The sequence below is a fragment of the Podarcis bocagei genome, assembly GCF_964188305.1.
Source record: "Podarcis bocagei genome assembly, chromosome: 3".
NCBI classification, from domain to species: domain Eukaryota; kingdom Metazoa; phylum Chordata; class Lepidosauria; order Squamata; family Lacertidae; genus Podarcis; species Podarcis bocagei.
This window is the reverse complement of record NC_138127.1, coordinates 18684386-18707541: the sequence shown is the minus strand read 5'-3', so window position 1 is coordinate 18707541 and position 23156 is coordinate 18684386. Positions and strand designations below refer to the sequence as shown.

Sequence of the window (23156 nt, the reverse complement as noted above, 5' to 3'; positions counted from 1 at the left end):
TGGTCCAACATTTATTTGTGTGAGTCCAGTCTGGATTGCCTGGCTTTTAATATTGTGGGTCTGATTCAACGAAGTTGTTGCGCCAGTGGAAGCCAGTACCATGAGTTCTGCCAATACAACTTGACTTCCCATCCTCGCCTACCCTGCACCCTCCCCCCATTTAAATTAGTAGACATGACTGACTCAGACCCATTAATTTCAGTGCATACACTCTGAGTGAAACCTAACTGAATGCAACCCTTAATATTTTTTCAAAGCTAAATGTGTGTTGAATGTTTTGAATGCATAATCTATGCCTATCAATGTATGTAATTGAAAATCTTCCTTTTCCACAGTTCCATGAAGCCTGGAACAAACTTACTGAATGGCTGGATGATTCAGAAAAGACTCTGGATACAGAGCTTGAAATTGCAAATGATCCAGACAAAATTAAGATGCAGCTTGCCCAGCATAAGGTGAGTCACTGGTAATGGAATGTAGAGGCTGTCCAATCAGATGGCAGGAAAGCCAGTGAACCAAGCACTGTGTAATTAGCAGGAGGAGGGAGATTTATTGGTCACTAGGTTGGAATGTTTGCCACCATCAAATTCAAACACTGGCAGTTTTCCAGCTTGTAAAATAAATAGAAGCTGGGAGGTTTCTCTGCAGGGTTCCATCTTCTGAAACTACATGTGGAAAGGAAAAGCACAATAGTAAAGAATCATAGGAACAAGATAAAGGGCACTATGCTATTTTTTCCTGTGTGCAATGTTATAGGACAATAGGATCTGCTAGAGTTTAACTACACTCAAGACGGGCTCCGAGATTGTGTGGATCACCATTTGTAACACGTTTTTTTTTAAAACAAAAAACAACCCAGCTTATCTCAAAAAAATAAGTAAAGTACAGTTTGATGGACAAATCCTTAATCGCTTTAGTGAAACAATTCCCCCCACCACTTGGAAATGCATTAGATGCAGTGGGGCTGTCAACAACACAAATGAACATTCTAGTAGGAGAAAAGAGAGTTTTTCTGTTAAGGGTCCACAGCTGTCAAGCGCCTTTCCATAAATCTGGTGATGTGCAGATGAAATGTAATCTTTAAAACCTGGGCGTCTTCTGAATGGATATAGGGAAAGGGACACACTGTGAACAGGGATTATCTGCTCTGCAAAACTACTTGTATGCTGAAGTTCAAGAATTACTGTTACTTTGGTCTGCCTAGCACTCTCAATATCTTGATTGTCAATCAAATTTTAGCACCTTGCTCTTAAAAAAACAAAACACTCTTTCTTAATGCTTTGTTTGCTTTGGACATCTACTGCTAGTTTTTGTTGTTGTTGTTGTTTTGCCTTCCACTGTGTTTCTTGTTAGGTGGTTTGATCCTTTTGTAAGAAACCGTTGTTTCCATGTGGCAGCATCTACACTTTCGAACTCCCTGTCTGTCTGCATCAGGCAGGCACCATTACTGTACTCTTTCTGCCATCCCTTAAAACAGGCTTCCTCAAACTCAGTCCTCCCAGATGTTTTTGGCCTACAGCTCCCATGATCCTTAGCTAGCAGGACCAGTGGTCAGGGATGATGAGAATTGTAGTCTCAAAACATCTGGAGGGCCGAGTTTAAGGAAGCCTGCCTTAAGACATTTTTGTTTAGGCAAGCCTATCCAGAAAGCTAGATGTGTGTTTTAGCCTCTTTTACCTAACTCTAATTCTTATTTATTGTTTTAGCTGTTTTTATTGATACTTTTAATATTCCTTGTTTTATTACAATCAACCAGCGTGTGAACTTTGTTAAATAGAATAAAATTGACTGTTGAGGCCTTTGAATTAGCTTTCAGCACTTTCCCCTTCATTATACACAGTTTACTGAGTCCTAGTGCCAAAGACTCTATATGGATGTAGAGGGTGTTAAAACTTGTCTTGACTAGATGAATGGGTAAGATCATTACTATAAATAAAAGATAACGTGCAAGTGGATTCATATCCACCAGCAGCTCTGCTTAATTATGACGGCCACTGCCTTTTCTGAACACCAGAAGCTGCCTTATACCAAACTGGATGTGATTTCACACAGATTTCACATAGGAATATTCTACACCTGGAGGTGCCAGGAACTGAATCTTCTATATGCAAAGGATGGGTCTTAACACTGAACTACACACCTCACCCCTGATCAGATGATAATCCCATCAGTATATGCATTCTGGAAGGATTTTGAGTTTTAAAAGAGCTCAGAATGGCCACCAGTCTACTTCCGGGACTGGATTTTTACACTCAGCTGGCAACTAGTATGTTTAGAAATGGGTGTTTTGTGGGGAAACATTTTTAGATTTTTTAAAAAATAATAATTCAAATTTTCATGTTGTTTTTAAATTCAAAAATGCAGATTAATTCAGAAAAGGGGTGGAATGGATTTATGAATGCACATTTGGTAAACTGACACACACTGGAAACATACTGACTTGTCCACCTCTATTAACCTCTCATTCCCCCGATACATGGACAGTCATAAAATAGCCTCAAAAAATCCTAGCTACTCCTCTTAGCAAATATTTGTATGTTGCATGCCTTTGGTTGCTGCATGTTTTCAATCTTCCTTTTATAAAGTAAACCACTGAGCCATTGTTGAAGGTTTTAATGCTTTTAGTATCTAAGGCTAAAGACCGTAGACTAGGCTCTATTTGATATATGGAATAACTTGGCTTCATTCTTTGGGAGTTTGTCAAATAAGGAGAGATGAAGATTTTAAAAATGAGCTGTCTCATATTGCTAAAGATTTGAAGGAGTATCCATTGCCTTTTTATCAGTCCCCAACCACCACCAAGCTCTTTGCATGTTATATTTAGAAGTCAGTGAAGAAAGAATGGGCCGTGTAGTTTGTCTTAATCCCTTTTTCAAGGATATTTTTTTAAAAAAGAATATTGATATGTTTTAAGGCAGGGGTATCTTTCAAAAAATTGCTGGACTACAACACCCATCATCCCTGACCATTTGTCATGTTGGTTGGGGCTATTGGAGGTCCAAATCATATTTAGGTCACCACATCAGCTACCCCCCCCCCACATTTTTAGGTTAATATGCACCTCATTACAAGTCAACCTCCATTTACTTTACAGAAGTGACATTGGTAGGATAATGCTTTTTGAGTCAATGACTGTAATTGCTTGTGAGTTTCATTCTAGAGAATATTTGTAAATGATATAGCCACCAAAGAATTCACAAAATTGAGTCTTGCGTTTCTACTGACCAACATTTCTTTGGCGGATTCCTTATTTGTGTCTTCTTGCAAAAGCATGCTAGATGTACATCTTGATAATCTTAGCACAGCCGTACTCCAGAGAAGATAGCAATACAGAAATAATCAAGCATTTGATTGTTTACATGGGGAGCACTCACTCTCTGTAGTATTTAGCATTTAATACTTTCTTAAGTAGTGTACTGAATGCAAGATAACCTAAGGTTTGTCATGTTCCTTTTTTAATGGTAAAGAATGGAATAATATTTTCCAGTGTAGCTTCTTTATTCTAGTCCATAAGTCAGTAAACCTAAGGTATTGGGTTTCAGATGATTTAATATGGACTTCTACATTGATTTGAATGCTAGTGATTTGGTGTAAATGCTTTGTAGAAGACAGTCCAAACTTGTGCACTATCACTTCAAGCTGAGCACTAATGCCTTGCTACCATTTCTCTTGCATAACTTATTTTAATTGCTCAATTAAAGTCATTTGATTGATAGTCTTATTGATCCCAGGGACACGAGGTATATTCTGGAATAAATGCCAGCGGGTTCTGGAATCTAAATGTCCCGGTGACATTTCATGATATTTCCTTGCTAAATGTAGTTTGTATGAAAATCTCATTCATTGTGTTTGGCCCTGTTCACACATCTGATAAATCATAGATAGTGATTGACCATGAACACGCCTAGCTGGGCTGTTTATTTCCTCCCTACTAATACACAGAAGACTCAAACCCTGATCCTTGGCTTTGGGATCATGCTTTATTTCACTGTCAACAAGCCATGACTGCTAAGCCAAAAGCGGAGCTTTGCTAGAAATTGTGGTTTGTTGGGAGAGAAACAAACCACGATCCCTGGTTCAGATGTAACGCTAAGCCAGGGATTGTAGCTGATTCGTTTCCTCTGCACATGAGATGGGAAGAGTGAAGTGGGCATAATTCATCCATGCATTGTAAGCCATGTTTTATGGCTTACTGTGATGCATGAGTGTGGTCTTTGTCTCCAAACGGCACAAAATAAGTTTTGTAGGTTATGTGTGTTGTGTGCTTCATATTGGGTCCCTTTCTTGAACAGGAGTTCCAGAAGTCTCTTGGAGCTAAACATTCTGTGTATGACACCACAAATAGAAGTGGACGTGCTTTGAAAGAAAAAACTTCCCTAGCTGATGACAATCTGAAACTGGATGATATGCTGAGTGAACTCAGAGACAAATGGGATACAGTATGTGGGAAATCTGTAGAAAGGTAAGACAAAAAAGCTTTGCATCTTACTTAAAAGAGGCTCTGTAAAGCAGTAGCTAGGTCACTCTCTCCTTATCATCCCATTTTCCTTGGTCTTCAGTGAATGTCCCTGGTCAGAATAAAATTATGAGAGTCTCACTTTGAGCAGAGGATGTAGGTTCTTGGCTCCACTTCCCCATCCCTTAGAGTGTTTAAGACTGTGTACACATTATTCGCTTAAGATGAAGCTGATTGGGAAGGGGAGAAGGCATCAGAAATGCAGCATTTAATAAGGAATGACAGGCTAGATAAAGGATAGGTGTGGATTATCTCTAGCATCATGTGTACACTGTTTCTCAAACCAACATTGGAAATGCACTGGATGCAGAGTAAACGGGAGTGTGTATAACAGCCTAAATCTCAGAATAAGCCAGCTGCAGAAAATGTATTGGTTTGTTCTTCCAAGGGTGGTAGGAGGCAGAGGAGGCCCATTTCATATTCAGCCAAGGTCTCTGGGGTGGTTTAGAGCTCCATTTCAAAAGAAAGAGCCCTGTAAAATGGGAAGTGCATGGTCCAACTCCTACGCACTTTTCTTTATGTTGTATATTCCTTTAGTTTTAGGTTTGAGCTCAAATCTTGTCTCCTGAATATATGAACAATATATTCATTTGGCTCCTCCACTTGGTCTTGATAGAGAGGTGTATAAAGCCAGAACATTTTGTTTTGTTTATTGTTACCTCTGAAAACTCCCCCAGCCCAGTTGGAAGAGAGGAAGGGGTGGTGGTAAAACTGGAAGAGCATGTAGCCCCTGGAAGAGCGACTGATTGGAGGCAGGGCGAGGGGTCTAGGAAGTAGGAACTAGTAGTTGGCATGATAGAAGCAGAAATGTTGTTACTGTGGAAAGGCTGTAAATGAAGGAAGCTGTAGAAGGTAGGATGAATCCTAAGAGACCTAGATTTATGGTGTTAGAGTCATATAGCTGAGTGCATGGGCATAGGGTTCCTGTAGATCTGCAATCACTCTTCCCCCCTTTTTTTCACTGTGTCTGTCTTGTTTCCCATTTCAGACAAAACAAACTGGAAGAAGCGCTGCTGTTTTCTGGGCAATTTACTGATGCTCTTCAAGCTCTCATAGATTGGCTGTACAAAGTGGAACCGCAGCTGGCCGAAGATCAGCCTGTGCATGGAGACATTGATTTAGTGATGAACTTAATAGATAATCACAAGGTAATGGCCACAAAATTACAGTCATTTTCATATTATTTTGAATCAAGCTGTTCAAAGCATTTTGAGTAAATGCCTGTTGGGTCAGTTTGTAACTTTTAAGAAAGATTGATGAGCCCGTTCAATAGGTTAAAAACCTTGGCCTGTGGTATAAAAACTGGCTGGAGAGGGAAAAGAGCTTGCTGACTGCAACGAACAAGATTTATCTGAAACTTGCCTTCAGTGCTAAAGTTGATCTGCTACATTTTTCTTCATGCAGATTTTAATTCGGATTATTAGAACTAAAAACGCTCTTGAAAGTTTCTCAGAAGCAGTGGGTAATAGCATTAGCAGCCTTAGCTTTTTAGTCCAATCCATTTATAAGAGATGCACCATCTGCAAGGGCTGCCCGTTGTCTTTTAAAGGAAGCAAGAGATTTGTGGGCACATGCTTTTGCACATATAGAACTGAGACAAAAAGAAACTGTCTCAGCAAAATATTGCAGAAGATGTGGAGCCCTGGATCAGAGTGTAGGAGTATAAGAGAGGCAGGGAGAGTGAAGGAGCCCCACGTTATCAAAGCTTGCACTAGTTTTCAGTTCCTTGTGTGCCTCGAGATTCCTAGTGAAAGTTTCAGGGGGTTTCAGTATGTTGTCTTCTTTTTTAATTGGCAGTGTTCACGTGATCCCACATTGCATAAGGAAGATATTGTTGACCTAACGGTTTCTTTCAGAATATATGTAGGACTACTGATTTGTAAGAAGTGAGGGGGAAATTCAAATATGGTAGAGTAGCAAGGATTGAATAAAACAAAGCCAGACAGGGGGATGAAAATATTTACGGGACTCACATTAGAAAACAAAATAATGTTCAGTTAAGTTTAATTTCTTTTAAAATTAAGTCTATAAAAATGAACTTTCTCCATAGTTGTGATAGCTGTGTTATTCTATTATTTGGGGAGATAATAGAAGGAACCATTTATTTCCTTTTCTTAGGCCTTCCAGAAGGAACTGGGAAAAAGGACAGGCAGCGTCCAGGCACTGAAACGCTCTGCTCGTGAACTGATAGAAGGTAGTCGTGATGATTCCTCCTGGGTTAAGGTCCAGATGCAGGAGCTGGGCACTCGGTGGGAGACGGTGTGTGCATTGTCCGTCTCCAAGCAAACACGACTGGAACAAGCCCTCCACCAGGTGAAGAATGAACCAATTACACTTATTTCAATCAGATGCAGCCTATGCATGGGTTGGGAATGCATTCACTGGGTATCATTGCCGCATAGGAAGCGACGAGACAAGGAGGGCCTTGTCTGTGCCATGCCTGTGCCACCAGGTTCTGCATAAGTTAAGGAGTCCACGGTGAAGCAATGGATAGATAAGCACAAAGCAGCTTATGCAAAAGACATTAAAGTTGAAACAGGAGTCCTGATTGCTAATTGCAGCTATTTCACCAGGCCATGTCAGTGGAGTGGTGCTCTTGACTAGACTGAATTGCAAATAGCCTGCCCTACAGGAAACCTTTTAAAAAGTTCTTGAATCATGAGGAGAAAGATAGGCCGGTGCTACTTTTTTTTTTACTTCATTCTGGTTTTTCTTTGTAGAGAGTTACATGTGCAGAAGCCTTGCTGCTTTCATATACTAAAAAATATCGGGAAAATAATTTCAAAACAATTCCCAAACTCCTCCAGACACTCCTGAGGGAGAGTAATGTGGTGGTTATGGGCATTGTCCATTAGGTATCTGCAGTAAGTGCACACATAGATACCTCACTAACTCATGTTGCGCCACTTGAAGCTGGAGGCTCAGCCTTTTTCTGACACTTCTTAAAGCACTACCAAAATCTGAAAAACCATTTTGACCAAAGACCATTGCAAGACACACACACACACACACACACACACACACACACACACACACACACACAATGAACATGCAAAGGCTGTAACTGGCAGTGACAACTCTAAAGTGATACTGCTTTCAGCTCTTCTATATACAGCCTCGGTTAGCTCCCCCCACTCCACAAAGTAATTAACATTATTCACTAGCATGACTCCACCTGATAATTTGTTAGTGTGAAGGCAGGTTGCTCTGAATTCCACTTTCACATATGCTATCAATCATATATTTAAAAGCATGCACAAACAGGCCTATGGGCTTTATTAAATCCTTTTTTAAAAGCATGTGACATTTTTACAGCCATGATATCAGAGTGCTGTATGTCAGATTCCTTAATGGAAAGTTAATGTACCTCCATTGCTGAATGATAAATGATTCCACCAATCTGGGCACAGGTTCATTGCTCATGGGAGGAATCCAACATTGTACTCTTTCAGTCCAGATCCCTTTTACAGCATTCTCTCCCCCCCCCCCCACTTTCTTTTCCACTTTCATTTATACAGGCGGAAGAATTCCACTCAGTTGTGCACGTTCTTCTGGAATGGCTGGCTGAGGCTGAACAGGCCCTTCGTTTCCATGGCAATCTCCCAGATGATGAAGAGTCTCTGCGTACTCTAATAGATCAGCATCGGGTGAGTGAGATAATTGAGACAGTGCTGGCTCTTGAGACTAGATTTATGAAAAGGTCGGAATAAAATAAAACTATTTATGACTTATTTGTATCTGGCAATGAAAATTAGTTTCTTTCCTAGAAATAAGGGCTCGTGGAAAACTTTTGATGGGTGATTGATAACTCAATCAGCTAAAGCACCTTAAAATCAGTATACTTACTTTAAATGTTTCCTTCCCAAACCATAATAAAATTCTTGATATTCATAGCAACACAGTTATTAAACTGCAGTAGAACCTCTCATACCCCTTGAAGACTGGCATAGACCATGTCCCAGGCCATCAATCCTCTCTATCCAAGAAGTCAGATTCAGCAGAATTCTAGTAGCAAATTCATTCTCTTCCTATTACTCCCAGTCTTTACATACATACTTTGTAGGCCACTTTCCCAGTGGGTTGAGCCTTCTCTTCCAGGAAAAAAGAAATGCTAGCAGGAAACACTTCAGGACAAAGGCATAAGAAAGTGGGTAATTGGCTAAATATTTATAGTGCTCGTCATAGAAGTCAGGTGGTAAGAATGAAGCCATTATACCCCTCTGTTGAACAAGGCCTGCAAAATTTATGACCCACCAGGCTAGCACACCACTGGCAGTTCATTTATAGTGGATAAGAGCAAGACATGCAGAAGGTGCAGATCATTACTTGTTTACACTAGTCTAGGACAGATCTGCATGCTAAGGGAGATTGTGATTATGGTAAATGAAGTGGAGTGGGAAAATTCGCAATGCAACCACATCATCACATCATGTGGTCTGTTTTGCTATGTATTTTTGAGGAGATGTGTAGCTGCTGCTTTTGTCTCTTGTAACATGTAGTTCTTCCCATAGTTTTATCGCTTTCAGTTGGATTGTCATTCCCCACTCCCAACCCACTTTCTCCCCCCCCACCTTTTTCTCTCTTTTCTTTTCTTTTCTTTTCTTTTCTTTTCTTTTGGTAATGGTCTACGCTGTGAGTCAGGCCATTTGTGCAGCTACTCCTCCAGCTCCACCATTCCCCCCCCCCCCGGCTAGTCTTTATGTATCTGTTACCATACAATGAGATCATTGAAAGGCTGCCAGACGCTATATTGGTAATGAAGAAGAGAATATCTTGTTTACTGTCATTCCCTCTGAACAGGCTCCAGATGGTTCTCTTTGGATTTTCTCTCACCAAAGAAAAAGCAAATTCTCTCTCTCTCTCTCTTTCTCATATTCTCTCTCTCTTTCTTTCTTTCTTTCTTTCTCTCTCTCTCTCTCTCTCTCTCTCTCTCTCTCTCTCTCTCTCTCTTTCCTTACACGCACAGTTCTCTAGGCAAAGCAAGCAATACGTAAACACAGGATAACAACGTACAATAACGGCAGCTAAAATGTAAACCACACTTTAAAAATTTACAAGCTGTAGAAGTTCTGAGTGAAGACGCATTTTAACACAATGTGAAGTTTGGAGTATCTTCAAACATACTTTTATCTAAAGCTAAATATATCATATACTTTAGTTCTGCTGCTTTCCCCTTTGTTTTTGTGAAGGAAATGTCTAATAGGAATCTTTTCGTGTAGCAACATTTCAAATTCTTACCCTACTCTGGTGGGGTTACTTGACTGCCGCTCTATCAAGGAAGGCATTTCAGCCCTTTATTTTGTATTGAAAAGCTCAGTTTCACAACCAATTACCCTTTAAAAAAAATTGCACTTGGTTTAATAGAGGTTAGGTCTCCTAGATAATTCAGAATTTACCTCTCCTTGTGGGCTTTGGGGCCGATAGGCACAGTGGGTCAATGCATTAAACTAGGTATGAAGGGAAATACATTTATGCTCTTGCTCTCTCTACCCTAGTCCACCTCCTACACCACTCAAAAGTCTCATAAATCTTTTCTCTTGAAAAATGTTATATATCCTTAATTCACTTTCTCATTTTCCATATCAGCATAGGATGACTTAGGGCCTATAACTTACAATGTGCACAGTAAAAAACCCCATAAAATATAGAAGATAGTCTAAAACAACAGCAGAGAACATAGCAGCCAAAATATCCAGGAGGGCTCAAAACCTGATTAAAAGGGGAAAATAATAACTTTGCTTATCGCAGTGGAGGAATTTTGGGGGTGGGGACCATCACAGTAAAGGCTGTATTGTGTTTTGTCACTTTACAAATAGAAGGGCATTTGTGGGAGATCTGAATTCTCAGGTATCTTTGAGACGAGCATTTCAAACAAAATTCTCAAGAAGAGGACTGTTCTTTTGTTATCTGAACCCCAGTGAAAGTGGGCCTCAGACGCTTGCATCCCCTATTCCTTATCCACAGGAAGCAGGAAACAAGTGCCACAGGGAAGTTGGCATTAGTTCGTAACCCAGATAGATAGGTCCTGATTTCTTCCTGGTTCAGGGCGCCATCCTCCCACATGTGGAGCTTTGTGGAGCAGCAAGGCCACTGCCATATCCGTAAGTCCTGCTACTCAGGGTGACAATAATGGAAGATGCGTGGAGGGTAAAGGATGTTCGGGTCCAGTCCAGACCGGATGCTGTCACACAATAGTAGTGAAACTGGCTTGGGATCCAGTGAATCTCAAGTCAGCACAGCCCTGCCCACTCCCTCCATCAGGACCCCCCCCCCCCGTCCCTGGATGAATCAGCAGGCAGCAGGAGGCTGTCTCAGCCAGGAGAGTTGAGTGAAGGGACACTTTTGCCTGATCCAACGCACAGTCTGGCCTAAAGGAGGTTTAGATAGCTCAGTAGGTCAGTTACTTCTGCAGTCGACATGTTAGCATCCTGTAGTCCAAGAATTCAGTGAATGGTCCCTAGAAGTCTGCATAAATATATGCTGGCCCAGTTATATAACTGAGCAGAGGTGCTCTTAGTAGAGTGTGTGGTTTGATTAAATAATCAATCCACTGGGTTTCCTGAAACATGTCCAAAAGTAATTAACTTGCTATGATATCTAAGTAGTACTGTCTCACAAAGTTGTGTGTGTGCATAAATATTGCAGTATTGAATTGCAGACTCCAGCATGCATTTTGTCTCTTCAATTAGCCCTTAGTCTACAGTGGATCTTAAAATATTCTTAATAAGTGAATCACTTTCCTCATGCTTTGCTTCTCTTCTTCCTTCCCTGCCACTGGATCAATTCAGATGCCAAGTGATTCAGTGTAGGCATCTGCTCTTTTTGGCTAAACCAGCAAAGTCTGAAATCACTTGGATTTTACCTTTGAACCACTGCCAGCACCTAATTGAAATCACTGTTTTTGCCTTAGGAATTCATGAGAAAACTGGAAGAAAAAAAGGCTGAGCTAACGAAAGCCACAGGTATGGGAGAAGCCATCCTGGCTATCTGCCACCCAGACTCCATCACTACCATTAAGCACTGGATAACAATCATCAGAGCAAGGTTTGAAGAGGTCAGTCCATCTCTAGCAAGTTCTCTCTGGTAATAATAATCAGTCTTTGATAGCTTGGAACACAACTGACAATTAGCAAGGCACTTATATTGTGAGGAAACAATCCAGCTGTCGAGAGCAAAATGTTTAACATACTCATGCTGTCATGTGTAATAGGCTGGTTTTGGCTCTTCCTTTGCAAATGTCTCTTGAGGAAGAAGTAAAACACTCCCCAGATCAGTTCATGTTCAGAGATAATCACAATGAATTAGAAGTTAAGCCTTGAAAAAGGGATAGGGAACCTGTGGTTCTACAGACATTGTTGGACTCCAACTCCCATCAGCACCAACCACTATGGCCATTTGTCAAGGATTAAGGAGTATTGTGTGATAATTCTCAAAATGTTACAACACTAAATACCCAATCATTAAACACAGCAGTGCTTTCCAACACTTCTGTGCTTCTAGAAACCTTTGGATCACAGTAAAAAGGCAGTGACTTTTCTTTTTGTACTTCTCTTCATGGGGTGCAAAGAGTTCCAGCTTCTACTCACAGAGCTCACCAATGTGGTTGCTCAGCAGTCCTTTGATAATTCTGTCAAATTTGTTCATGTGAAAGTAATGGAGCACCCAAAGCCCTGGGTTGTGTGAATGTGAATATCATGCATACTTTTCTTTTCAAGGTGTTAGCATGGGCAAAGCAACATCAACAGAGATTGGCAGGGGCCCTGGCTGCACTTATCGCTAATCAAGAGCTGTTGGAAGCATTGTTGACCTGGTTGCAGTGGGCAGAGACAACACTTAGTGAAAAAGATAAGGAAGTCATTCCTCAGGAGATTGATGATGTTAAGGCACTCATAGCTGAGCATCAGGTAAGAGGGCCATTGCTATGATTATGATCAAACTAGTCAGCTTCAATGTACTTATGTGCATATGCATATTTTGGAAGTTCAGGTGAAACAGAAGTTTTAAAATAAGCAATTAAAAAAACATGCTTTGGCCACATGATCAAACAAGGGTTCTGGTTCACGTAACCTTCTGTTTTTATTTATGTTGTTTCATTGTATTGTACAGCATTGTCCTGGTAAAAGGTGAAGAAAGGCAATATTAAGGGAAACTGCTCTGTTCTTGTACACAGTAAACCAGTGCACCAATTCACCGTGCAATTGATTTCTCCTTTAGAATAAAGAGACAGGACAGCAAAGAAAAAGAAATTGAAAACAATAAATAAGCTGGACTGTAAGATAACACTGTATTGCTTGTGTTCAACTTTACATTCTACAATATGCCTTAGAATTGTTCTGGGACCACATAGTTCCTTCATAAAGTCAAAGTCGAGTATTTTCCTTGTCGGTAAGCCAGTTAGGAGAACTTTGTCGTTACTATTTGGGACATGAGATCAATATCCTTATTGTGGAGGAAACATGCACTTTGGAACACTTGGATGTTGGTGGAAGTGCTTTCTTTTAATCTGAGCATGTAGCTCAAGAAGCCACAGCCCATATTGTTGTTCTCATCCATGTGCTCATGGCAGACAAGGTAGTTGTGTAGGCATTCAGGTGTTAGCAAGGAGATGCTGTATCCAATGTAGATGCTAATCTAGATATGAGAGAAATCAGCATGTGAAGTAGGAGTTCTGTGCATACATGGGAGATCCCACAGACATCTGGATCAGAACCTTTGTACCCCCAAACAGGGTATGTTGCAAATTATTGTTGTGCATTGTTAGCCAAAGCAACCACCCTTTAATTGCAGACATTCATGGAGGAAATGACTAGAAAACAGCCTGATGTGGATAAGGTTACTAAGACGCATAAAAGGAAAGCAGCTGAATCTGGTCCAATTCATTCTCATATTCCTGTACTGGATAAAGGAAGAGGAGGAAGTAAGTAATGATCTCACATATATATATATGTGGTATCACATATATCATTGCCTTTAGTCATTAACTGATTATTTAAAAGCTTTCAGAATTTAACTTACTATTTCTGATTTATGAAGTGAACAGGATTGTCTACAGGGTCAGGACCTGTGGCCCTAAAGCCAAACCTACCTTTCTGTTAGATGCCGCCTGGAATCACAGGCATGTTAGGCCTCTCCCTTCTTCCTATAGAAACAAGCATGTATGCTATGTTACCTTTTGTTTACATTGCCTTGAGAAGCAGAAGTAGAGTACATTTTTCTGTATTTTAACAGGAAAGCGTTCCCCAACACCAAGCATGTACCCCTCAGGTGCACAGGCTCAGATTGAAACCAAGAATCCACGGGTGAACCTCTTGGTCAGCAAATGGCAGCAAGTCTGGCTTCTGGCTCTGGAAAGAAGAAGGAAACTTAATGATGCTTTAGACCGATTAGAGGAGGTCAGTAAACAGCAGATGTGTTTGCTATAACTAAGCCTTGGTTCATGTCTTATTGGCCACTCCTCTTTGTGTGGTGGAGGACCAGGCAGGTACCCTTCCTTTGACAGGCAGAAGTAGCTTATGCGCTGGTCAGTGCGTGCCAACACCCAATTATGTGAAAGCCCTGCTCGTGCATCATTATTATTATTCACTTTTATTGCAAAGGTAATTCAAAGTGATGTACATTAATTATATTTAAAGCAATTTACATTAATTATGTTAATTTCTCCCTTGCTTTTTTGTGATGGAGATATATCACATAAGCAGACATCAGCATGGAGTGCCATTGGTGTTGTGTAGACATAATATTGGGATGTATGCTCCTTCCGCTTTCCCTGTACTCCCTTCAGAACAAATTCACCACTTTCCTTGTCAGAGTTTGCCATGGTTTAGAGTTACTTGAATGGTGATCATAGTGATGATTTAAGGATTTGTAAGCCCCCTTCATACTTTAGTTTCAAAAAAAGGGAACGGGGTTTTGGGGAGGGCAAGGGAAAGGCTCCTATGGTTGACTTACAGTTTGCACATTAACATCTGCTCTGAACTTTAGCATCACGATTATATGTATTTCTCACAAGACAGTTCACCTCTTTTTTCCCATTTTTCCTTTTGTCTCAAGCTGAAAGAATTTGCCAACTTTGATTTTGATATTTGGCGGAAGAAGTATATGCGTTGGATGAACCATAAGAAATCTCGAGTCATGGACTTCTTTAGGAGGATCGATAAAGATCAGGATGGAAAGATAACCAGACAGGAATTTATTGATGGGATTCTGTCTTCAAGTAAGTTTTGAAGCAGAGTTCGATCATTTGCATATTAAATTTAATTCCTCAGAGTTTTGGAATGCTAGTAAGTCAGTTTCCCGAAAGGTTATTGGTAAGAGTTGTTCATTTTAACTTGAACTGTTCTTTTCATCTGCAGAATTTCCTACTAGTCGATTGGAAATGAGTGCAGTAGCGGATATCTTTGACAGAGATGGTGATGGCTATATTGACTACTACGAGTTTGTAGCAGCACTTCATCCGAACAAAGATGCATACAAGCCTCTGACAGATGCCGACAAAATTGAAGATGAGGTGCTCTTCTCCCTCCCCCCTCCCCCTCCCCGCCCCTCAGCCTCTTTCTTAAAGTATCTTTCTCTGGAATTGCATGTTGAACTTATACAGTGGTACCTCGGTTTACGAACAGCCCTGTTTATGAACTATTCAGTTTACGACCTCTGCAAAACCAGAAGTAGTGTTCCAGTTTGTGAACTTTACCTCAGTCTATAAATGGAAGCCAAACAGTGGAAGGGCACTGGCAGCGGGAGGCCTCATTAGGGAAAGCGCACCTCAGTTTAAGAACGGATTTGGTTTAAGAACAGACTTCAGCAACGGATTAAGTTCGTAAACCGAGGTACCACTGTAGTCCCATTGTTTTCTTGACCTGATTCCACAACTTACCATAAATGGCAATTAATATAATTTGCTTCTGATTGTCGTTTTGACAGGTGACAAGGCAGGTAGCAAAATGTAAATGCGCAAAGCGATTCCAAGTGGAGCAGATTGGTGATAACAAGTACAGAGTAAGTATAGAAAACAGTCATGTTATCTGTTGGATTTAGACTCCCCTATTCTGCAAAGGAGTAATTTAACTAAATTAATAATACAGTGTGAATTTGATGTATTTTCTCTTTTTTAAAAACAACATCATCATCATCATCATCATTTTGGACCCTATTGCATTTTTCACCAGCCACAGTGCATGAAGTGAGATGCTGCTGTTGTGCCACCCTCTTGGCTGCAGGGGCTATCGTTCTCTGGGGTGAGGTGGCAGCCGAGTAGTTGTGGTAGGTGCAGATGCATGTGCCTCTGTGGCCACCACTGCTGTCAACCCAGTGGTCTCCTGCCCTCATCTCTTCTCTGGCTCCCCATTGCATCCCCAGCAAGTGGCAGCACCACTGCAGCCAACAGAGTGCCGCAGTGGCAGGACCCCACCTCATGTACCACAGCTGTTCTTTAATCACCCCATCTGATCTTTTAGCTTGTGATTGAAGAAGAAGAAAAGCTACTATTATACCACCGAAGTCACAATAAATCTTTTCTTGCATTGGAATTGTAAATAACTTTCCAAAGGAGCCTGGGTTTTGATGAAACTTCCAAGTAATAGAGCTTAATGCCTGTTACAAATATTCCATGCGTGCGCCGAGTTATACCTACAGGTTTCAAGGTTTTATAGTGGAACATTCATTAACTTCTGAATTAGAATTATTATTATTTTTCCAACAGAGCAAACAGTTGGGAGTGTATTAGCCTTCCAAACATATTTGAATAAAGTTGTACTCTGTCATCACCACCCTGTCTTTTCTTTTTGTTTGATTTTGATTTCATTGAAGCATGCTTTCCTTTTTCTAGATAGAAAATGTGCCAGAAAAAACAGCAAGTAGATATCAAGGGGGATCTACCAAATTGTCGTCCCCTTCTTTCTTTTCAATTCAGCAATATCATTTTCCATTGAGAATTTGGTGGAAGGAAATCAGATTATGCAGCAAGCAATAGATAGGTGTCATAGGAGTCAGGTCTGACAGCATTAACAGCCCAGACAGTTGATGTTATCGGCACATCTCTAAGCTACATACTAAATTGGAAGATGTAGAATGTGTATGTGCTGTTAGAGTGTGTTCTAGAGGATTTCCTGTTACACTAATTATGTCTTTCTCCCATTTTCCATCTCTTGTCAGTTCTTCCTGGGAAATCAGGTATAAACAGTGGAATGTGTTACGGAGTTCCTAGTATTCTTTTAATACATCATCATTTCAGCTTGCAGTGGTTTGTCCTCCCCTACCCTTTCACCCTAAGCTAATTCATTGTTGGTCAGCTACGATGCCTCTCTGGAAATGCTTAACTGGTTTCCTTGTTTTGGGAATTGCCTTTTTTGCCTGCTGCTGCCTCATTAATGAGATTACTTTTAAGGGAACCAGATAATAGACTGCATTAATTGGTAGTGCAAATGCCTTTGGGCATTCTTCCTGTGGTTTACACACTGGAATTGCTGTTAAGAATTTGCTGTTATTCATATATGGAATATCCTTTAAATTTCCATGCTGCATTCCACTGTAAGATGATCCAGGACCTTGCACTTTTTAAAGCTTTTGCCAAAAACAAAAAAGGACATTCAATTAGAAATTGAATAGGGAAATTGCATTTCCATAAAAACCATCACTGCAAATTGGGCACCATGCAGACTGCATCCCAGGTAAAGACTGCCTATTTATGTTTTGTTTCATGTGCAGTCCTTCATTCTTCTTGCTTCTTAGAAGTTAGTACAGTGGAACCTCGGTTGTTGAATGCCTCCGTTGTCATACGTTTCGGCTTCCGAACGCCGAAAACCTGGAAGTAACTGCTCCGGTTTTCGAACAATTTTCGGAAGCTGAACATGCTTCGCGGCTTCCGTTTTGAGTTTCTCTATTGTACTGAGGGTTCAGGTTTTGGTTATCGAACGTTTCGGATGTTGGACGTTCTTCTGGAACGGATAATGTTCGAAAACCGAGGTTCTGCTGTATCATCCTTTCTTAGAATCTATTCCCTGTGAAACCTAATAGTAAAGGAAGATTATATAGATTTTTAGAATGAGATTACTCAACATTATGCAGTGTAAAAAAATCCCATTTGTGATTTAAAGTTTCACCTACTCTGACATGAGTACAATAAGCTAAATTTTCCTTCTCATGCCATCCATGCTAATACATTATATAATCTTAACTTTTGCCTTTGTTTAGCCCACTTTGCTCCCAATTCTAAAGCCACTCCCTTTTTCATGATACAATGTTCTTGATTTCCTAGAAGATATAGTGAAGGGGGTTTGTTCTCCTGCTTTCTTCAGGAGGGTGGGTGTGGCTTTGCCTCAGCACCATTAAATGAATGAGACAGGAAGCACTGGAGCTGCAAGGGGCAATGTACAAGCATTGTGCCGTCTGGAAAATGGGGAGAGAAATGTTCCACTTCCAAATGGGAGTTGGGGGACTGGGGCAGGTTGCTTACTCCTGACCACAGCAGAGTGACACCTGAGATTAGGGATCATTTGGCACAACAGCAGTAGAAGTTAATTACCTAAATGGGCTCGGAGAAAGAAGAAAGGGGGAAATGGTAAGCGCCCCAAAATATCATAATGGTGACAGAAGGAGTTTCCCAAAACAATCTCCCAGGTTTTATTGGCTCAAAGGGAAATCTCCCCAGACTTATTCAGGAGCTGCCATATACAGTGGAGTATATCCCCCCCCCCAAAAAAAGGACCATCAGAAAATACAGTTGATGCAGCATAAAATCTTGTGAGTAAAAAAAGAAAGAAAGAAAATCTTCAGCCACTAATTACTTTGGGTATTTTTTATTTATTAACTTTATATGCTTTCTTCTTGTTTGGTTCCCAAAAGTAACATGCCTTTCTCCCTTTGCTTAAGCTGTGTCTCAGTAAGGTACATGAAAAATTAAACTCAGTTACATGATTTGGCTGTAAAACAAGTAGTGATTACCATAGCTTCTTTCCAAGGATGAAATCCGGCATTTTATTCTAGTGTGATCTTTGGGAAGAACTCCCCATAGGTACCCACATGAAGAATCAGGTCTTACATATCACAGTAATCCGAGCTAAGAAGTGCTGAATCCCTCGTGACTATTTTTTTCTCCCAGGGAACAGGGTGGCTCTGAGATCCTACCTGTAATGGAGGATCAGTTGGAGGTGGACAAGAGATTTGGATGAGTTGGATTGATAATATGGAAGAGTGAGGTCTTTTGCATTGGTTGGGATTTAGAGGTTGTAACCCTGCAGTCTGCTAGAGAGCCAGTGTGGTGAAGTGGTTAAGAGCGGTAGTCACGTAATCTGGGTAACCGGGTTCGCGTCTCCGCTCCTCCACATGCATCTGCTGGGTGACCTTGGGCCAGTCACACTTCTTTGAAGTCTCTCAGCCCCACTCACCTCACAGAGTGTTTGTTGTGGGGGAGGAAGGGAAAGGAGATTGTTAGCCGCTTTGAGACTCCTGAAGGGGAGTGAAAGGCGGGATATCAAATCCAAACTCTTCTTCTTCTTCTTCTGCTAGTGCACTTTTCAGATTGCACAGTACAGTTAGAAGCGAGGCATCCATGGCTTGTCCCACCCTTTCTCCCCTGGTCCTGTTGTCCTTCCCTTCCTCCACTTGTTGTAATGGTCAGGCCTGCAGGTGTGCTGTGCAGCAGTTTGGGGTGAATCACAATGGCAGGGAAAGAAAAGAGCAGAACACGTTCCTGTTACAGTGGGAAATGTAAATGAGGAGAGAAGCAGGTTTGGGATATTTCCCCCTTCTCCCCTGCAGCCAACCCTCCTTTAAATCTGCTACACAGGGTTAGACCCTCCAGGGCAGATTTAGTGAGGGGGGGGGGGTCTGCAGCGGGGAAGGGGGAAATATCCCAAACCTGCTTCTCTCCTCATTCTGCTGATGGAAACATTACTGCCACCTGAGCCAGGTCTCTCAGTTACAGTCTGACAACATTAGCTATGATTCATAGCGTTTTGCAATGGTAGTGTAAGGCTTCCATTGGAATTATTGGAGACACTTTATGTATTAGTGATTTGACACTAATGTCATGGAAAGGAGATTTGAAATGTGCATATAAAGAGTGAAGGAGAAACTCAGGTGGCCATCCTTATACTATATTTTAATTCCCTATCGGCCTGGCTCAGATCATTCTATATCAGCATCTTGAACCAAAGTATGCATGAGCCTTGTTGCCCACACACTCTGTCCTTGCATTGCTCTTCCCTCCTCTCTTCTCTGCATGCTGCAATAAGCCTTCAATTAAACATACTGTACTTTCCCACTACATCCGAACTGGGAAGCTATGGCTGCAATGTTCAGAACAAGCTAGGATCTTAAACCAGCTTCAGACCATGGTTTAAGATCCTGGGTTGTTCTGAACATTGTTAACCATAGTTTCCCATTTTGGACATAACAGGAAATTATGGTTAATTGAAGACCTATTGGCTTATTGCAGTATGTTAAAGAGGAAAGAGTCTGTGTGCACTGCCAGAAGGCTCATACATATCTCAGATTAAGGCTAAACATGTTGCCCCAAATGCAAACATGTGTTTACATTCATGGATTGGGAGAAGTAGGCTTTAAGCCACTTGAATGAGCCTGAAAATTATGCTATAATGGTGCAGAGATTTTCACCATGTGTACTAATATACGAAGCAACAGAGTGTAATGAGTCCTTTAGATCACCAACAAATTTTGCTAAGGCTCCAGGATATTTGGGAGGGGAATCAGTTGTTTTTCTTTCTTTATTTCACATTTCAGTAAGTGATTGTTTGCTTGTTCATATTAAAGGGCCCTCAGACTTGGTGTGTGGTGTGTGCGCTGTAACATTTGGAAAGAATATTGTTTGAGCACCCCTTTTCAAGTGCTTTCTGCATAACTGGCACATTAATGCTTTAAAACCAAAACCAGTTATAAAACGAATATGGAGAGAGGAAATATGTGTTAAAAGGAAGTATGTCTGGAATGCATGTTACATTCAAAGAGCGAAGCTATGCTTTCAAACTACTTGCATAAGAACATGTGGACAAGCTATAAGAGACCTAAGAGATTTTGCAGCATTTCCAAATCACTAAATTGAAGGACCAGCATTTATGTACTTCCTAAAACTTTGCTTTTGACAAAGTACAGCAGAAGTACAATTTTGCACACTTGTTCTCCTTAGACCAGTGGTGGCGAACCTATGGTACACGTGCCAGAGTGGGCACACAGAACCCTCTCTGATGGCACGTGCGCAAGATGGCATGCAGGGCCGTTACTGGGGGTTGGCAAAGGGACAGCCGCTCCCCCTATGCCAATGCGGGTGGGAAACGCTCCCTAAGGTGCACGCCGTCCTCAGCAGCATCAGGGGAGTTGCACGACGCTAAACAGCTGGTTGGCGGATGTGCAACTTCCCCCCCGCCAATGTGGGCAGGAAACGCTCCCCGGAGTGCCCGCTGCCCGCAGTAGCGTGGGGGAGAGTTGTGTGCTGGCCAACCAGTCCGTCCCCCCCGCTGCAATTTAAGACAGACGGGGTGCTGGGTAAGGAAGCATGGAGACAGTGGGTTGTGATGGTGTGGGTTTGGATCCGAAGCAGGTTGGATTTTTATTTTTTATTTTGGCGGGGAGCAACAGCTCAGCTAGCCATCAATTAACAGAAGGGTCTGTCTCTTACCCTTGAGGACAAACAGCAGGCTCGGGCTGTGCTGATGTTTTCAAGATCCAAGATGCAGAGCGGGGTGGGGGTGGAGAAGGAGCCTGCCCTCCCATGCCAGGGAGGGGAGCACTACGCTGGTCCACCCTTGTGCAAAGCAAAACACACAAAAGAGGGGGCAGCTTTGCAACGTGCCACATCCGGATGCTTCTGCCTGGCTTTTGCATAAGCCTGATTTCCCTGCTTTTCCCTCCTCCCTTTTTTTGAATTCAGAAGGAGGTTGCTCTTTCTCCTGTTCTAGAGAGCGCAGACCGGGTGGGGAAGAGGGAGAGCCAGTGAGAGGGTGCGCAAGGTGCAGAAGGAGTGAATGTCATGAAGAGGGGCTAGGAGAAGTGAAGGGGTGGAGGCGAGCTGCTCCTTGAAGACACCTCACAACAGGAGACCTTGCTGCCTGCACGCTGCAAAGCCAATGAGCCTCAGTTCTCCTTCCTGCCCACCCAATCCCCAACCCAACATAGCGACTCCAGCTTCCCTGGTGAATGGGTCAGTCGCTTGCCAGCTGCGGGTTTCCCCGAGTCCCACGCTGAGTCCTCTGTCTGTCTCTCTGTTTCCTCTCTGCTTGTCTCTTGTTCTCCGATGCTCAGGAGAGAAGCGCCAAAGGGGCCACAGAGAGAGAGAGAGAGAAACAGACAGACATCTATACACACCCACACACCCACATGCAGGGAAAGTATCCTGAGAGCGCTCTGCCTAACGGCCTGCTTCACAACACACACAACACACAACACAACCCAGCGGCTGCTGGGTTGCCAGTAACAAAAAAGAGCTAATAATAATAATAATAATAATAATAATAATAATAATAATAATAATAATAATACCCCGTCCATCTAGCTGGGCTTATTTATTTATTTATACTTATTTGTATGTGTGCATGCAGACAATCATTATTATCCCACTTTGCGATAAATAAGTGGGTTTTGGGTTGCAGTTTGGGCACTCAGTGTCTAAAAGGTTCTCCACCACTGCCTTAGACCCTTGGAGGATGCCAGCTCCTGCCCCCACCATGCGAGGGTTTTTTTGTTTGCCCCCCCCCAACTCTAAACTGATACTTGTGCTAGTAAAGCTGCGTATTTGCAACTGAAAATTACCACCTCATTAAAGTTGGGAAGACTATCCTTCTGGAAGGAGATGTGAACTCTAGCATTGGGGAGGGGGAGTCTGCAGCCTTCAAGTTGTTTTTTTTTTAGGGTTGTTTTTTTTTTTACAAATATAAAGTATTCACAGAATTGCAGCATTATTACTTTGAGTTCAAAAGATAGTCTTGCTTGTGCTGGCCAGTTATTGGTTTACTTTAAAATGCTGCGTGTTGGGGTAGTATAATGGAGTCCAGCCAGCATCTAACGAAGTAAGAAAAATGAAACTTAAAAGAATAAAATAGACAGTAAAAACATTTACTAGAAAAGTGGAGACATGCCACTAATGGGTCAATAGCTACCTAATTTATGACACTCAAACCCTTGGCCATTCAACGAGGCTGAATGTTGGAAGATTCAGGGCTGATAAAAGAAAGTTACTTCTTCATGCAGCTCATAAACTGTGGAACTTACTCCCACAGGATGCAGCGATAGTTTACCAACCTAGATGGATTTAAAAGAGGATTGGACAAATTCATGGAGGAGAGGGCTGTTTAAGGCTGCTAGCCATGATGGCTATGTAAGAACAGGACGGCCTAGACGGGCCATTGCCCTAATCCAGCTTATTCTTACTTCTCACACTGGCTATAGAAATACACATAATGTGTGAGAGTATGGTCACAAAATGCTAAAAAAAATAGCACCCTTGGAAGAAGGGCATCCCTGAAGAAAGCTAACTGGAACCCTCACAAAAATTCTATTTGTTACATGATACAACACTTGCCTAGAAATGCCCTTAGTGGCTATTCTAAGGGGCAGCTTTCCAGAAGGCAAGAGGGTAAAAAAGAAATTATGAAATAACAATAAAAGTCTGTTTTTCTGACTTATTCAGCGG

The 23156-nt window shown here is 41.7% G+C and overlaps 1 protein-coding gene across 14 annotated transcripts in view; it reads left to right on the top strand.

Annotated features, from left to right (window-relative positions):
- The window catches only part of LOC308583243 (dystonin-like), a 313796-nt gene that overhangs the window by 281216 nt on the left and 9424 nt on the right, over positions 1 to 23156 (top strand). For 13 of the 14 annotated variants that reach the window (XM_081187021.1, XM_081187022.1, XM_081187032.1 and 10 more), the window contains 13 exons: positions 336 to 455; positions 4293 to 4462; positions 5505 to 5664; positions 6635 to 6829; positions 8035 to 8163; positions 11427 to 11570; positions 12232 to 12420; positions 13304 to 13433; positions 13745 to 13908; positions 14567 to 14729; positions 14869 to 15023; positions 15437 to 15511; positions 16667 to 16684. In XM_081187021.1, coding sequence (XP_081043147.1) covers positions 336 to 455; positions 4293 to 4462; positions 5505 to 5664; positions 6635 to 6829; positions 8035 to 8163; positions 11427 to 11570; positions 12232 to 12420; positions 13304 to 13433; positions 13745 to 13908; positions 14567 to 14729; positions 14869 to 15023; positions 15437 to 15511; positions 16667 to 16684 — 1812 coding nt within the window. The remainder of the gene's footprint in view (positions 1 to 335; positions 456 to 4292; positions 4463 to 5504; positions 5665 to 6634; positions 6830 to 8034; positions 8164 to 11426; positions 11571 to 12231; positions 12421 to 13303; positions 13434 to 13744; positions 13909 to 14566; positions 14730 to 14868; positions 15024 to 15436; positions 15512 to 16666; positions 16685 to 23156) is intronic. The other variant, XM_081187024.1, reaches the window with a different exon arrangement.